Source organism: Neomonachus schauinslandi, chromosome 6 (genome assembly GCF_002201575.2).
Source record: "Neomonachus schauinslandi chromosome 6, ASM220157v2, whole genome shotgun sequence".
Taxonomy (NCBI): Eukaryota; Metazoa; Chordata; class Mammalia; order Carnivora; family Phocidae; genus Neomonachus; species Neomonachus schauinslandi.
Genome location: NC_058408.1, coordinates 128584913 through 128603012, shown reverse-complemented (window position 1 = coordinate 128603012; position 18100 = coordinate 128584913). Strand labels below are relative to the sequence as shown.

Genomic DNA, 18100 nt, shown 5'->3' with positions numbered 1-18100 from the left:
GCCTGCACCAGGTGGTGCCAGCCGGCTCCACCCGCTGGCGGATGCAGGAACCCGCCACCGCTTCCAGGAGCTTCCAACGCAGTCTGATCATCTGCCCTCACATGGCGCTCTGACCCTGCTGGGCCCAGTGTCATCTCGGTTGTCTTTAGTCTCTCCAACCAGGAAGAGGCTATTACTATTCATTAGTATCTTCCTTTATTGCTCCACTGTGGTTTTCATTTATAAACCCGGACTTAAATGAACACCCATATGATTTTTGCCCCTTTGGGGAATGAAATTACCTTTCTCAATCTTTTTTTTTTTTTTTAAATTGAAGTCTAGTTGACATACAATGTTACCTAAGTCTCAGGTGCACAACATAGTGATTCCACAATTCCATACATTCCACAATGCTCACCACAAGCATAGTTGCCATCTGCCGCCTTATTACATTACTGACTATATTCCCTATACTGTACTTCTCATCCCCATGACTTACTCATTTTACAACTGTAAGTTTTACCTCTTAATCCCCTTCACCAATTTTGCCCATCCCTGCCCCTGCAACCACCAGTTTGTATTAGTGTTTTTTTAGATCCCACACATAAGTGAATTATGTGGTATTTGTCTTTCTCTGCCTGGCTTATTTCACTTGGCATAATACCCCCTGGGTCCATCATGTTGTCCCAAATAGCAAGATCTCATTCTTTTCTATGGCTGTGTAATATTCTATTATATAAATATGGAATTGTATATTATTGTGAGTGTGTGTGTGTGTGTATATACACACATACATATACACCTCTTCTTTATCCATTCATCTATTGATGGACACTTAGGTTGCTTCCATATCTTGGCTACTGTAAATAATGCTGCAATAAACATAGGGGTGCATGTACCTTTTCAAATTATTTTTCATTTTGGGGGGGTAAATAACCAGCAATGGAATTACTAGATCACATGGTAGTTCTATTTTTAATTTTCTGAGGAACCCCCATACTGTTTTCCACAGTGACTGCACCAGTTTGTATTCTCACCAACAGGGTGAGGGTTTCCTTTTCTCCACATCCTTACCAACACTTGTTATTTCTTGTCCTTCTGATTTTATTTTAGTCATTCTGATTGGTGTGAGGTGGTATCTCACTGTGGTTTTGATTTGCATTTCCCAGATGATGAGTGAGCATGAGCACCTTTTCATGTGTCTGTTGGCCATCTGTACATCTTCTTTGGAGAAATGTCTGTTCAGGTCCTCCGCCCATTTTTTACACAAATTATTTATTCTCAATCTATTTTTAAAGTCAGGTTTAGGGCGCCTGGGTGGCTCAAATGGTTAAGCGTCTGCCTTCAGCTCAGGTCATGATGCCAGGGTCCTGGGATCAAGGCCCACATCGGGCTCCTGGCTGGGCAGGGCGCCTGCTTCTCCCTCTCGCTCTGCCTCTCCCCCTGCTCATGCTCTCTCTCTCTCTCTCTCTCTGTGTCTCTGTGTCTCAAATGAATAAATAAAATCTTAAAAAAAAAAAAAGTCAGGTTTATTGAGATATAATTTACATTCAGGAAAATCCAACTTTCTCTAGTGTACAGTACTGTGAATTCTGACAAACGAATACATGACAATAGAGACTCTCTCATGCTGAAGTTTCTTTGTGCCCCTTTGTAGTAAATCCCCCTCCCCTCCCGCACCAGCTCCTAAACAACCACCGATCTATTCTCCCTCCTTATTCAGAATGCCATGGAATCATACTGTATGCATGTAGCAGTTCTCAGTCTGTTTTGAATTATATTTAGAAAAGCAACTCTGCTAAATTCATTTTTAACCTCTAGTAATTTCTAGTCAATTCACTTGTGTTTCCTAAGTATTGTCATTTCATCCTGCAGAAAATTTTTTCTTCCACCCCTATATTGAAAAACATGGGTTTGAACTGCACGGTCCACTTCTTTGCAGATTTTTTTCAGTAAGTACAGTACTATAAATATATTTTCTTTCCCTTGCAATCTTCTTAATAACATTTTGTTTTTTCTCCAGCTTACTTTACTGTAAATACAGTATATAATACATATAACATACAAAATATGTATTTATTGACTGCTTATGTTATTGATAAAGCTTCCAGTCAATAATAGGCTATTAGTAGCTAAGTTTTTGGGGACTCAAAAGTTATACACAGATTTTCAACTGTGCACATGTCAGTACCTCAACCCCCGTGTTGTATAAGGGTTCACTGTATTTGTCTATCTTATTTCCTTCTGTGGTTGTAACAAGCATTTCTATTCATTAGATAGCAAGGAGATACGGATATCTAAATGGGACATTTACTACATTACACTCATTTTTCAATCTCATCTGCTGATAACAGTCTTCCCTGATGTCAATTAATTGTTAAATATTAATAGGAAAGGGGGTGCCTGGGTGGGTCAGTCGTTAAGCGTCTGCCTTCGGCTCAGGTCGTGATCCCAGGGTCCTGGGATCGAGTCCCGCGTCGGGCTCCCTGCTCCGCGGGAAGCCTGCTTCTCCCTCTCCCACTCGCCCTGCTTGTGTTCCCTCTCTCGCTGTGTCTCTCTCTGTCAAATAAATAAAATCTTTAAAAAAAAAAAATTAATAGGAAGGTGTTATATTTTAATACTTTTAACAAGTTAAACCCACGAAAACAATCCTTGTTGGAATATTTTTATAGCTTAGAATATTTGCAACTATTAAGTGTGTAAAAATGTGTGTTTCTATAGCTATCAGTTTCTTGGCAATTGTATAATGGCAAAAACACTCTTAAATATTAGTTTTCAAAATCCTGTCTCCATAAATTAGTTCCTTTAGGAAAGCAGTCACTTTCTCACTCATTGTTAAAATGCTATCTTGGGCGCCTGGGTGGCTCAGTTGGTTAAGCGACTGCCTTCGGCTCAGGTCATGATCCTGGAGTCCCTGGATCGAGTCCCGCATCGGGCTCCCTGCTCGGCAGGGAGTCTGCTTCTCCCTCTGACCCTCCCCCCTCTCATGTGCTTGCTCTCTCTCATTCTCTCTCTCTCAAATAAATAAATAAAAACCTTTAAAAAAAATAAAAATAAAAAATAAAATGCTATCTTTATCTTGAAGGCACAGATTAATGGGAGTTAAGGAAAGGGCTTTACTGTTTTCCACTTGTTCAGTATACTTGCTTTAATATATTATCTTCAATTTGTGGGTATTCACAAGAATCATTTGATAAACCTAAAATCCACATAACTACACATGGATAAACCACAATAAAGCAAACCACCATCAACTAATTTAATTGAGTGATTCCCAGTTTTCCATCGGGTATCTAGTGTACAGAGCTGATTCTGGGCCAGACTGCTTGTAGCCATCATTCATTCTGATTGGTCAGTGCACCAGCCACAGGGGTTTTTGTGTTTTTAAGATCACCCCTGCTAAATGACAGGCATGCTGTGTAGATCAATATGCTATGCAGACCAAATCAGAGCTCTCATATCAAGTCATATTTTAAATATTAGCAAAAGCTAAGTAAACATACATAGAAATTTTCATTATTTTCTTCCCTTACCTCCAAGGATGGCCTTGTGCATACCTCCACATATCCCACCTTGGAAGCAACAATTACAGAATGGTCCAGAAAGGCAGATTGTGGTTCAGTACACAGACAATCTTTAAAGAAGTAGAGCTTTCCAAAATGGCCAGCATCTCTAAAGAAAGGATTCCCCAAAACTGGAAGCATTCAAGCAGAAGCCAGATGACCAGCTAGATGTCTACTTGCTAGAGATGCAGTGGCAGGGGTAAATAGATTGGATTCAGTTACTTCCAAGATCCTTTCTTCTGTATTGCATTAAATACTAGAAATGACAAGTAGCACCCATGTTTCTATTTATAAGGAAAGTAACAGATAATAGACTAGTACTCAAAAGACCTATCACCAAACTCAGTAACTTTGGGTAAGTTATGTCATGTCCCTCACTATGTTTTCTCATCTGTAAAACATGGGGCCAGAATTCAGTCACTTTTGAGGCCCGATACAGAGCTAAGATTCTGGGATTCTATGATTCTTTCTTCTTCACCAAATATTCTATGTTGGTTCTTTAGAAAGAACTCTTCAGAAAGAAAATTTTTTTCTTTTCTTTTTTTTTTTAGTTTTAATTAGAAATAGAAGTTAATTTTTTCAAATATCTTTTTGGTGTATGTTACAGTGATATATGATTTAATGTTTCTTATTAATGTAATGTGTTTTGCAGCTGTTACATCAACTTTGCAATTCTGGAATTATTTTAGCAATTCTTCAAAAATATTTCTCTATTTAATTTTTCTGAGATTTTATTAGGCTTTTTCATCTATGTTAATGAGTAAGAATCTCCTAAATTTTCTTATGTTATTTTGCTTTTAATTTTTAAAAATGATAAATAAAATCTTAAAAAAAATTTTTAAATGGGGCACCTGGGTGGCTCAGTCGGCTAAGCATCTACCTTTGGCTCAGGTCATGATCTCAGGATCCTGGGATTGAGTGCGCTCCCTGCTCAGCAAGGAGTCTGCTTCTCCCTCTGTCCCTCCCCCCAACTCACTCTCAGCATGTGCTATCGCACTCTCTTGCTCTCAAATGAATAAATAAATATTCAAAAAAAAAAAAAAATGAAAGTCATAGGTGCACCTGGCTGGCCCAGTCAGTAGAGCATGTAACTCTTAACCTCGGGGTTGTAAGTTTGAGCCCCATATTGGGTGTAGTGATTACTTAAAAATAAAATCTTTAAATAAATAAAAATAAAAATGAAAGTCATATTACTTCAGCAAATGAACTGGGTATCTTACCATTGTTTTCTGTACTTTGGGAGTATATGGAAGTTCTTTGACAGTTTGGAAAATTCTCAGGAAAGCTATCACAAGCAAATGACTTTTTTTTTTTTTTTTAAGTAAGCTCTAGGCCCAACATGGGGCTCAAACTCACAACCCCAAGATCAAGAGTTGCATGCTCTTCCAACTGAGCCAGCCAGGTCCCCCTGGACATATTCCCTTTTAAATATCAGTTTTGTGATATTATATCTTCAAAGGAGGCGGACATTTTGATACTAGTCATTAAATTTTTAGAATCAAGCTGACAGATCATGCTTTTAAAATCTAAGTGATTATCTCCATTTCAATTATAAATTTACTAATTTGTACTTTTAGATTGAGCTGACACTTTACCAATTTAATTTCTTTTTTAAGATTTTATTTTTAAGTAATCTCCACACCCAACATGGGGCTTGAACTTACAACCCCAAGATCAAGAGTCACATGCTTCACCGACTGAGGCAGCCAAGTGACCCAATACTTTAACAATTCAATTTGTAAGAACCAATTAATGATATCACATATTTTTTCAAATTTTTATCATTCATGCTTGGCTTTCTTATTCTATTTTGATTTCTTCCCTAAGTTCTAACCACAAACCCCTTAAAAAAAGAAAACACCCTTTTCCCTATAGAGATTTAAAGCATGATTTTTTTTTCTTTATAATACTGCTTACAGTACTGCTTTAAAATATTGCTGTATTATCACATATTTTCTTGCACAGAATTTGAATTTTCACTATTTTAAAAATATTATCCTTCAACATATTCTCTACAACCCAGATGTTATTTAAAAAAGTATTTTTTATTTCCATATATTTGATCACCATTTAATTCTACCTAGCCCATTTATTTCTACAAGAGATATAGTATCAAATTATGTATGCATTTCTGACTATTCATACATTTCTGGCTACTTTTCTTCCATGTTTTTTGGCATTCTATTCTTTAAAATGACTAAATTTAGTACTACTAGGCTTTCATTATTTAATATAAATTTTATATTTACCATTAAAATTTTGTGGTGAAATTTGTTTTATCAGTTATAATGTAAGCAATCACTGCTACTTTAATATTTGTTCCAGCATGATGAGGAAAACTTAGACCACACCTTTATTTTAATTTTTAATTTTTTACAAATGTCATGTTAGGTATTTCTTTGCATCTTGTATACTTGGATGATTGAACTTTTTGTTTTTTTTTTTTTAAAGATTTTATTTATTTATTTTGAGAGAGAATGAGATAGAGAGAGAGCATGAGAGGGGGGAGGGTCAGAGGGAGAAGCAGACTCCCTGCTGAGCAGGGAGCCCGATGCGGGACTCGATCCTAGGACCCTGGGATCATGACCTGAGCCGAAGGCGAACTTTTTGTTTTCTAAATTGATGAGCCTTTTAAAAAAAATCAGTCCTTGGATTTTCTAAGCAGATAATCCTACAATATGATAATAATTTTGTCTCTTTGTTGCTAATAGCTATACTTTTTTTTAAGATTTTATTTATTTATTCATTTGACAGAGAGAGAGAGAGCACAAGCAGGGGGAGCCACAGACAGAGGGAGAGGGAGAAGCAGGCTCCCCACTGAGCAGGGAGTCTGACACGGGGCTCGATCCCAAGACCCTGGGATCGTGACCGGTGCCGAAGGCAGATGCTTAACTGACTGAGTCACCCAGGCGCCCCATTAGCTATATTTATTTTTAACTTCTGCACTAGACATGGCCTCCAGCAAAATGCTGAATAGCAACAGTGATAGTAACGTTTGCTAACATTTGCTGTCAATTGCTAACATTTGCTGTCAATTTGCTAACATTTGCTGTCAATGTGGGTCCACTACAGTTCCAGAAGTTTCCAGACCCTTCTTTTTGAAGGTGAATTGAGCCCATTTACATTTAATAAGTGTAATGAGAGTTTATAAAAGGAATGCATAACTGAATTCCTTCATACCTAGTTTTTTCTTTTACCTTATGTTAATGTGTATAGGCATAATGAGGGATAAATACAATCTAATATGATTAGTCGACTTGATGATATACAATATGAATTAAATTGGACTCTTACTTGCTTTTTTCTTTCACTGAAAACACCATTTTCTTATGTCAGCTTTCTCCTAATTCTTTAGTGATAAGAAATGAACTAGAACACAATGGAGTCCCATTTAAAATTCAAACAAAGACATTCAAAGGTAATGTCTTCTAGCAAGATGAATTAAATGAACATGGGCAAATAACTGAAAACATAAGGTTTTCACCATGGCACAACCCTACACTGCAATCATTCCCGGTAATTCAACTGCCTTTGCATTTGGCAATACTGTTCTACAAGTGAATCTGCTGATGACTAGCAAAATTACAAAATGAACCCAAGGCCAACTAATCAAGAGTCACAACAAAGAAACTAGGAATGCAGGTCAAGGCAGGAGGTTGCAGCAGGCCAGATATGATACCATTTGCCTAATTTTCATTTAGGAATTTGCTACAATGAATAAAATAAATATCTCCTCTGAGTTAATAGAAAAGAACAGATATTACCTATCACCATTCTGCGACCATGAAATTTCCTGAATGTATGATTAAAAGAAAAAAAGTCTTTAAAAAGAATATTAATCATTCCTGCTTTCACAATAGAAGCCGTATTTCTGAATTTAAAACATTATTCAGCATTTGCTTAAGAATCACAGTTAGATGATACAGCTCTTGACATATATAAAAGTTCTATGGAAAAAACTAAGACCTCTTTAATTTTGCTTTAACTTTAAACTAAACAGAGCATTTAAAATTTCAGTAAGAGCATGGGTTAGTCTGCTTCAAGAAGTACTTCCAAAATTCAACCACCTAGCTTCTCTTCAGGAGAAACTGCACACCATCATAAATCTTTTCTAACTTAACTTTTGGAGAAGAAAATGGAAAATCAAACCCATAGGACAGTAGCTGAATAAAATATTTCCTTCTCAGTGTCAGACAAAGAAGTGCTTTTCCCTCTTACAAGCTGCTCTATTTCAACAGATGATTCAACTGGTCCTGTAGATCAGAAGACTGCTCAACACTAGAAATTAGAACAGAGAAAAAGTTTATCTGGCATGAGTAATAAAAATCTCTTTGTACAATTTGTACTTTAATGCATAAATACTGCTGAAACTAAATCAAAATTTATATTGGTCCACTACAGTTCCAGAAGTTTAAACTATGAAAAAAAGGTTTGTAAAGCCAATTAGTGTAACCCGTATTGTAAGGGACAGATTTAATCCACTCAAAAAAACAAGACTGCTTAATGACTTTAGCACATTTGCTTAATGAATATTACCAACATGTAAGGTTTTTCTGTTCCTTAAGTTTGGCATCTACACCCTATAATTTTTAGAAAGCCTTTACTAGCAGTGAATTAACTTACTGCATGCCTTTGAAATATACAGTTGACCTTTGTACAACACGGAGGTTACAGGCGCTGACGACCCACACAGTCAAAATCTGTGTATAACCTGACTCCCCCAAAACTTAACTACTAATAGCCTATTGTTGACCAGAAGCCTTACTGATAACAGAAACAGTCAATTCACACATATTTATGTATTTTGTATGTTATATGTATTATATACTACACTCTTATAATAAAGTAAGCTAGAGGAAAAAATATTAAGAAAATCATAAGGAAGAGAAAATACATTTGCAATACTATACTGTATTTATAAAAAAAAATCTGTGTATAAGTGGAACGGTGTAGTTCAAACTTGTATTGTCCAAGGGTCAACTGTACTGTTTTCTTTATAACCCAAATGAGCAGAATATATGTCAATTTAAGGGCATATATCAGCTAGAGTTTCACACTGATTCTAGGCCCAGAAGTATAATTCCCTGTAGCCTGCTTCAGTTGGTTCCCCGACTCCCCTACGTTTGGGGTTACTTACTTCTTCTGAATAGCTTCTTGCCTAAATCAGAAAGGGAAAGAGGAAAATAAAGATAAAAAAATCTCAGAAAACTAGTGCAATTTATGGTTAGATATTTGTAGGCACAACAAATTTCCGGCTTATGTCACATTCTGTATTTCTGTCCATTCTAGCTTAAGACTGTGCTCTTGAAGCTCTGTTCACTATCTGAGTGCAGAGTTGCTAAGAAGATGGACTCTAAACCTGAAGAACTAATGATACTCTATCAGACTGAGGGAGGCAGTACCACAAACTATATGCATGGCTCACATTCAGCCTGGGTATGTGGAATCTAATGGTCACACACCTGATATGCACACACCCCAAGAATGAACATTTAGCTGTTTAAATATCAAGAGTTAAATTCTCAATCATACATTTCCAATAGGTACATAAGTAACATCAACTATATAAAATATAGAGCAAAATGAAATACAATGAAAAGCTAATTATAATTGTATCCAAAATTATAACAGAGAAAGGGTTCTCTGTATCTCAGAATGTCCTGGATCACTTCTACGTAGCTAGGGCTGGGTTAAATGGGGGAACTAGAGGATACAGGTCACAGTTACACTTGATTCCCTAGTGAAAGCGCAGACTCCCCAGGAGAGACCTTGGGCACAGGTCATCGACAAATATTGATTAAGTGTCTACTCAGTGCTGAGCACTGTGCGAGCATGGTCCTGGCATGGGCCCTGCCCTCCTGGGGTTCATAGTCTCTCCCTCGAAGGAGCCCCCAAATGAACACAGAGAAGCTCACAAAAGGCAGTCCCTGCTCTTGATCTCACCCATACTCCAGCTTCTGCAGTCACCGCCATCTTTTCCAGAAGGAGCTCCTTCTTGACTAACCCCACCTTTACTCCCAACTCCTGCCTTCACAGGAAAGCGTGCTGAAGCACAAAGGCAAGAGGCGGCAGCCTGCGGGATGTGACTTTGCAGCAAGCCGGCACAGCGCAAGGCATACTCACTGGTACTGAAGGTGTGTTGTTATTATCGCCATTTTCCTTAGACTCTGCATTAAAACAAAACAAAACGAAAAAAAAAAAAACAAAAACAGCGAACATTCCACTTCCCTGTAGCCACACAAATTATGTAAATAAAACCCAAATCACAAAAGAAATTGTTTCTTACATCTTCTGAGTGCAAGATGGCATCTTCCTGCAGGACCATGTTTCGAGCTGCCTGACCTAGCAGCTGGAAGACAAAAATAAAGTGGTAATGATCAAACTCTGCAAACTTCCTGTCATCTCTCCACAGCTGTTATACCCCCACCCTCTCTCCTCCCCTCCCCCGATACAACCACAAATGCTCCAAATTTAACAGAGGATAATCTTTGATTTGTTCACGTTGAAAATCCAAATTCAGTGTCACTGTGGTGGTGCTGGCATGGGCTCAACATCTGCTCCAAAGGCTACTGTTTGAGAAATCAAGGGCTCCGGAACCGCAGAGTTAGGAGGCAAGAGGACATCGAGAGAGGTTTCCGGCCTACGGTCACACCCGGCTCCTGGCAGACATTAAAGTCCAACCTTGGAAGGGGAGTTACTGTGGGTCCTACCCATTGTCCCTGTTCCCTTGGGTCAGAGAGATTCTGATGAAAAGGGGACCGATGACCTCATATTTAACAGGAATACCGTCACTGCTACAGCCCCCAGATAATCTCCCCTGCGGCAACTGTTGTTTATTTATTTTCGTTTATAAACCTTTACGTACTTCTAATGTTGAGACAGTAAAATAAGACCCTCCATCCCTGTCCCTTCCCTTCCCCATTCTCTCTCCCCTATGCATAAATATTTTTTTAGAGGCACCTGACTGGCTCAGGTGGTAGAGCATGTGACTCTTGATCTCAGGGTCTTGAGTTCAAGCCCCACGTTGGGCGTGCAGCCTACGTAATTAAAAATAAATAAATAAATAAATAACTTACCTTTCCATTGTGTCTTTTTAAAAGTGGCCATACGTATATAATCTGCCTCCCCTTACTTAAAATGTAAGCTACTACCTGCACTCTTTCACACCACACGCTGCTATTTTCACTTGACAAGATATGCTGAGATAGATTGCAGTAGTTTATACTGAATCTGCACATTGCTCTCTTATGGCTGCAGAGCACTGTGCTGTATAGATGTCCCTGTAAGATAATTCAACCAGACTTTGGGGCTATTTGCAGTCTTTGCTATTAGAAGTAGTGCTACAAAAAATACCTTATATATCTTTGTGTCTTTTTGCTAGCATATCTTTGGGATAGACTCATAGAATTATGACTATGATTGCTGGATGGGAGGGTCTTACTGGGGTTATACCATTCCACATTCCCACCCACAATGTATTCGAGTGCCTGTTTCCTCCTTGTGGCCACTTTTAAGTGGCAAACTCTGAAGTCCTACAGATGGGAGATGGTGACTGACAAACTGATGGCAGAAAGAAAAGGTTCTAAAAGAATCTTCCTCATTCATTCATTCAGTCAACAAATATTTATTCAGTGCTGACAGTATGCCAGGAAGAGACATAGCCCCTGTCTTCACAGGGCTCACAATCTGGTGTTACAAAGAGGACACAGGCACTACAATCCTTGTGGTAACTGCCGATGGGGAAGCACCAGATGACCGGGCAGCATGGAGAGTTGAGTGTCTGCCCCATTACAGGGGCAGGTGTTCAGGGAGGGCTTCCGAAAAGAAGTGACTTCTAGCAGAGACCTAAAGATTGGGCATGATCAGATTTACTGTTTTAGAAGCGTGGCAAGCAGAATGGACTGGAGCAGGGACTGAAGGCAGAGACTGGTTGGGAGAACACTGCCATAGTCTAGGCAAGCAATGAAAGTGGCCTGAGCCACAGGAGTGGCCGTTAGAAAGGGGGGTGGGGGTGGGTGATCATTTCAAAGATAGACTCAAGGAGACTCGTGATTCCTGGAATGCAGGAGCTGTTGCAATGCTGGGCCAAGGCCTTGCTTTGATGACAGATGTATCCATTGGCATTCTGCATCATTTTCTTGCATAAACCAACCACGCACATCACATATCATCTAAGATGTCTGGGTTGGGTTTCTTTAAAGCGGAACAACATCTTGAGTATTTCCCCCCAGGCTTTTACTATTGCTTTGCTCATAAGTAAGTCAATAGCAATCTTAGCTCCTCATCTTCAACAGGTACTGTTACTACGTCGTTATTTGTTAGCTCCTCATCTTCAACAAGATTTTTCAACTTCGTTTTCATAGCAATACCAACCCTCTTTGTGTTTTCATTCTAGTTCATCATTTTCCATATTATTGCATTAAGTAATGTAGTTAAAATAGCAAGCATAAACACAGGTGTAAGGTAAAACACAATGGACCCTAAAAAACAAAACAAAACAAAAAAAACCAACCCACACACAACAGACCCTTTACTCAGCACACAACTCACCTGGAGGAGCATGGGGGTCACACGCATTCATTGTGCTGTGGGCACAAGGTTGGCATGCTCTTCCCCACTTGGTGCTCCAGCCATACTGGCCTCTTTGCACACCCTGCACACATTCCCATCTCAAGGCCTTTGCATTTGCCATTTCTTCTACTTGGAGCGTTCTGCCTCCAGACGTCCATGTGGCCTGCTCCCTCACTTCATTCAAGTGTCTGCCTCAATGTCCCCTCCTTAGAGTGCCCTTCCCTGACCGCCCTATTTAAGGAAAACCCTTTCATCACTCTCTACTCCCAGCTTAGTTTTTCTTCATGATATTTACTACCACCTGATTTTTTGTTTCATTTGCTTGTCCGTCTCTTCACTAAAATGTAAGCTTCCTAAGTACAGGGACCTAGTTTTGTGTACCACCCTCTCCCTTATACCTAGAATAGTTCATGGCACATAGCAGACAATAAATATTTGTTAAATGAATGCCATGGAAGGAGAGCTTTACACATGGAAATTGTCAGCTAATCAAACAAAACAGCCACATGGGGACTGGTGAAAAGAGAAGCAATATTCTACAGACTAAGAAGGATTCAAACTAAAAATCAGGCTCCCTGTCCACAATGAGACCAAGACTCATTGGACTAACCCCAGGGAGGTACCCTGTGGCTTTGGGACAATTTGGGTCACACCAATAACAACTCAAAAAGCTGGAGAAGAAGAAGCCTGAGTGGCTCAGTCGGTTAAATGTCTGCCTTCGGCTCAGGTCATGATCCCAGGGTCCTGGAATCAAGCCCCAGGTTGAGCTCCCTGCTCAGTGGGAGCCTGCTTCCCCCTCTGCCTGCTGCTCCCCCTCCTTGTGCATGTGCGCTCTCTCTCTCTCTGACAAATAAATAAATAAAATCTTTAAAAAAAGAAAAGCCTGATCAAAGATTATTTGACCATAGAGTTGAGGGTCCATATATGGGCTCTCTATTCTGTTCCATTGGTCTATATGTCTGTTTTTGTGCCAGTACCATGCTGTCTTGGTGATCACTTCTTTGTAATATAGCTTGAAATCGGGCAACGTGATGCCCCCAACTTTGTTTTTCTTTTTCAACATTTCCTTGGCGATTCGGGGTCTTTTCTGATCCCATACAAATTTTAGGATTGTTTGTTCCAGCACTTTGAAAAATGTCATTGAAAAATTTTCATCATCATTCGCCATCAGGGAAATTCAAATCAAAACCACATTGAGATACCACCTTACACCAGTTAGAATGGCAAAAATTGACAAGGCAAGAAACAACAAATGTTGGAAAGGTTGTGGAGAAAGGGGAACCCTCTTACACTGTTGGTGGGAATGTAAGTTGGTACAGCCACTGCGGAAAACAGTGTGGAGGTTCCTCAAAAAATTAAAAATAGAGCTACCCTATGATCCAGCAATTGCACTACTGGGTATTTACCCCAAAGACACAGATGTAGTGAAAAGAAGGGCCATACGCACCCCAATGTTCATAGCGGCAATGTCTACAATAGCCAAACTATGGAAAGAGCCGAGATGCCCTTCAACAGATGAATGGGTAAAGAAGATGTGGCCCATATATACAATGGAATATTACTCAGCCATCAGAAAGGATGAATACCCAACTTTTACATCAACATGGATGGGACTGGAGGAGATTATACTAAGTGAAATAAGTCAAGCAGAGAAAGTCAATTATCATAGGGTTTCACTTATTTGTGGAACATAAGGAATAGCATGGAGGACATTAGGAGAAGGAAGGGAAAAATGAAGGGGGGGAAATTGGAGGGGGAGATGAACCATGAGAGACTATGGACTCCGAGAAACAAACTGAGGGTTTTAGAGGGGAGGGGGGTAGAAGGATGGGTTAGCCGGGTGATGGGAATTAAGGAGGGCACGTACTGCATGGAGCACTGGGTGTTATACGAAAACAATGAATCGTGGATCACTACATCAAAAACTAATGATGTACTGTATGGTGACTAACATAACATAATAAAATCAAATCGAATTAAAAATAAATAAATAAATAAAAGAAAAAAAGAAAAGCTTGGGACACCTGGGTGGCTCAGCCTGTTAAGTGTCTGCCTTCACCTCAGATTATGATCCTGGGGTCCTGGGATCAAGCCCCATGTCGGGCTCCCCGCTCAGGTGGGGAGCCTGCTTCTCCCTCTCCCTCTGCCGCCCCCCAAATAAATAAATTTTTTTAAAAAGCTGGAGAAGAAAGTCTAAGGAATAGAAAGAAGGTATACCCTCCTGGAGAAGATAATTGCCACTAGACCCCAAAAAACCAGAAGCAGACATTGTTGTGTGAAATAAACCGTAAACACTTGAGACATTTTTTCTCTAGGAGATTCAGCTCTCTGAGCTCAGGACACTATCAAGAAAATGAAAGGGAAACTCACAGAATGGGAGAAAATATGTGCAAAGAATATCTGATAAGAGATTAACATTCAGAATATGTGAAGAACTCCTACAACTCAACAACAAAAAGTCCAATTTGGAAATGGACAATGGACCTTCACAGACATTTCTCCAAAGATATACAAATGGCCAATAAGAACAAGAACAATGCTCAACATCACTAGTTTGGGGAAATGCAAATCAAAACCACAGGAGGGTACCAGTTTATACCTATCAGGATGGCTATGATTAAAAATGGAAAATGACAAATGTTGTCCCTGATGTGAAGTATCTGGGACGCTGGTGCATTTGCTGGCAACGTATAATGGTACACCCATTGTGCTAAACAGTACAGTGGTTCCTCAAAAAATTAAACATAGAATTACTGCAATTGCAATTCAGCAATTACCCAAAATAACTGGAAGCAGGGTCTCAAATAGGTATTTATATACAAACGTCTACTGCAGCATATTCACAAAGCCAAAAGGTGGAAACAGCACAAATCGCCATCACCAAATAAATGGATAAACAAAACATGGTATATACATACAATGGAATATTATTCAGTCTTAAAAAGGAATAAAGTACAATACTGATACATGCTACCAAAAAAAAAAAAAAAGACAAAAAAAGAAAATAAAAAAGACACTCCAAATAATCTAAAGTCTAGTAAAGGAAATGGCAAAAATACATAAGTAACTACAGGAAAAGTCAATATGGTATGTGGTAAGTATCATGTAAGAGATCCAATAAAAAGACAAAAGTCAGAGAACTGAGAGATGATGTGTCAACCCTCCCAGAAAGTTGGAACAATTTCAGTTTAACTCAATCCACACCATTTACTGAACACCCAATCTAAATCTACTCCAGAAGAATCTCGTGTGAAAAATACACAAGGAGGAAGAGAAAGGAGCAAGTGACATCAGGGCAGTCAATGGTGACACCATGGCTTTTGGGTCACTAAATCAGTTAGTATCATATGAGAGGTGGTGCCCAAGATTATGAGCCTAGAACCAGTCTGCCTGGGTTTGAATCCTAGTTCTACCCCTTCCTTGCTACATTGTAACCTTGGAAAAATTAAATTCCTCTTTGTATCTTCTATGTAAGAAACATACCTCCTCTGTTAGTAAGTGCAAAAATTTAACAAATTAAGCTACATAAAACACAGCAGTGTCCAGCACATAGATGCTCAACAAAAGTAAGTTTATTATAACGAATATGGTGTTCAATACATACTGGTGGTTAACTATGAACACTATTTTTTAAAATTTATATATTTATACCTTGTTTCTCCTCCAAAAAGATTGAAGGCAATTTATACCATACTATATGCATGTGTGTGTATACACACACACACACATTTTTTTTTTGAAAAATAGAAACAGAATCTAAAAGTCATTAAAAGGAGAAGGAAGTAAATGTGTCTACCACTAAAACTGATGTAAGAACTTCTGTGCAACCAAGGCCAAAAGTGAAACACTTGCATTTGCATAATTCTTTTTTTAAAAGATTTTATTTATTTATTTGTCAGAGAAGGCGTGTGTGCACAGGCAGGAGGAGTGGCAGGCAGAGGGAGAAGCAGGCTCCCCACTGAGCAAGAAGCCCTAAAGGGGACTCAATCCCACGACTCCAGCATCATGACCTGAGTGGAAGGCAGACGCTTAACTGACTGAGCCACCCAGGTGCCCCTCATTTGCATAATTCTTATTTTTATTAACATATATTATTTGTTTCAGGGTATTTGCATAATTCTTATTTGGTAAAAGGCAACATAACAATTCCTCGAAAAGAGAAGAACTTTCCTCTGATACTGAATCCTAAAATGAGTATATCATGTGTGGCCTCACACAAAACATACTTGGGATCACCAAATCAGTGACTTCAACAATAGTGTTATGGTAAATGCAAACACCTTCTTCATATGGTTATTTCTTGTAGGCACTACCAATACAAGCTAAGGACATAACATGAAAGATGACTCTGTAAAGACAATTCTACTGGATCCCAAACTAATCTGAATGAAGCTGCTATTAATATTCATATACAAGTCCAAAAGCTTGTGGCCATATTATGCTTGTTACTGCATTACATAACTACTTAATGAAATAATATAGAGACTGATGAAATATGAGTTAAAAGAGAGAGTTGCTATTATTATGAAAACTAAGTTGAAAATAAGCAATAATTGTTGAAGATGAGCAACTAAGTCACACTGCCATTGAGTTAATTATGAGCAAGATAATGATCAAGTTCTACAGAAAAAATTCACAAAGATCTAAAAAGACTTTGTACTCAGATTGTTTCTCAGGTGTATTCAAGATGTTGTTCCACTTTAAAGAAACCAAAACAGAAACTCTTAGATAATATGTTATGTGTGTGGTCAGCTTATGTAACAAAATGAGAGGCATGTTATCATTTCTCTTGGGTAAAAACCTAGGAGTGGAATGGCTCAGTCATCAAACCATTTTGTTTGTCCATTCATTTGTCAACGGACATTTGGGTTGTTTCCAGTTTGACCCTATCACGGATAATGGGGTTATGCACATGTACAAGTCTTTGTGTGGACATATATTTTCATTTCTCGTGGGTAAATATCTAAGAGTACAATAAATACGACTTTTTTTGGAGACAGCGTACATACATAAAACTTTCTGGTGTGAAAAGCCATCATAACTCCATTCACGGAACCAGCTAGAGGATGAAGGGGAAATCGGGGCAAAGGAGAAAGCTAATCTAATAAACAGAAAACCAAGATGTGGCCAGAACGACAAATCAGAAAAGAACAAATCCACAAACGATGCACAAAAGTGTGAAAGGAATCTGGGATGTTGAGGGCAAAACCATGCGGAATTTGGAGGCCAGAAAGAGGGAACCCCATGAAACAAATTATTAACTGGCTAGGACCACTATCTTATCCGCTGTCCTGCAGCAATCTCTGCTTTAAAGCACAGATTCCCACAATCCCGTTCCCCGCCATATCGCTAATCCCCCAGAGACTACACATCCCAGAATGCAACACGCGCCCCCTCGCGAACGAGCTCTATTCTCAGGGAGCAGTTCACAGCCTACAATTCCCAGAAGGTAATGCGATCCCCTCTCACAGCTATGGAAGACTCGGGGCCCCGAGATATCGGGCCATAAAGTCCACTCCCAGCTCACCTCGGAGCTCCGGGAGCCTTTCAGCACCTGCTTGGTGAGCGCGATCACGTCCGTACCACAGGTGTTCACCTTCTCTGTGAGGAGCCCCTTCACAGACTGACCGAATCGCGCTTGCGAATCTGGTGTCCCAGTCGCCATCACCTCAACTAGTGAACGCCGCAGCCTGGGCAACGGCGAGTCGCTGGGGCCAAAAGGCGTCAAGGCGGAAGGAAGCTAGGTGGTGTCTCTTACACCGTGGGAAAAGGAAGGGACGCATGCGCCCAGCGGAGGTTGACCTTAGCTAACTTTAAATTCATTTAAAATATTCAGTTGATATCCTGAGGAAGATAGGGCCGAGGCAGACATCCCTGGAGGGGACAGAGGACAATTTCAGTAAATCTATGCGTTAGAATCAGAAGGCCTGGATTATAGTCCTACTTCTGCCATTTAATTTTGTGACTGCAAATTACTCAAGCTTTGC

General features: G+C 39.4%; 1 protein-coding gene across 1 annotated transcript; it reads right to left on the bottom strand.

Moving 5' to 3' along the window:
• Nucleotides 1-7460: 7460 nt before the first annotated feature.
• Nucleotides 7461-17833, bottom strand: BORCS7 (BLOC-1 related complex subunit 7). Its single transcript, XM_021700110.2, has 5 exons — nt 17641-17833; nt 9829-9891; nt 9666-9709; nt 8680-8700; nt 7461-7820 (listed from the first exon to the last, which is right to left on the bottom strand). The coding sequence occupies exons 1-5, from the start codon at nt 17776-17778 to the stop codon at nt 7769-7771; spliced, it is 318 nt and encodes a 105-aa protein (XP_021555785.1). The 5' UTR covers nt 17779-17833; the 3' UTR covers nt 7461-7768.
• Nucleotides 17834-18100: the final 267 nt, after the last annotated feature.

Bases quoted from the DNA above. Each gene is read 5' to 3' on its own strand.
- BORCS7 (XM_021700110.2), bottom strand. From the start codon at position 17,778: ATGGCGACTGGGACACCAGATTCGCAAGCGCGATTCGGTCAGTCTGTG. The intron at 9,892-17,640 runs GTGAGCTGGGAG...TTTGTCTTCCAG, and splicing joins AAGGCTCCCGGAGCTCCGAG to CTGCTAGGTCAGGCAGCTCG. The intron at 7,821-8,679 runs GTAAGTAACCCC...TCTAATTTCTAG, and splicing joins CAAGAAGCTATTCAGAAGAA to TGTTGAGCAGTCTTCTGATC.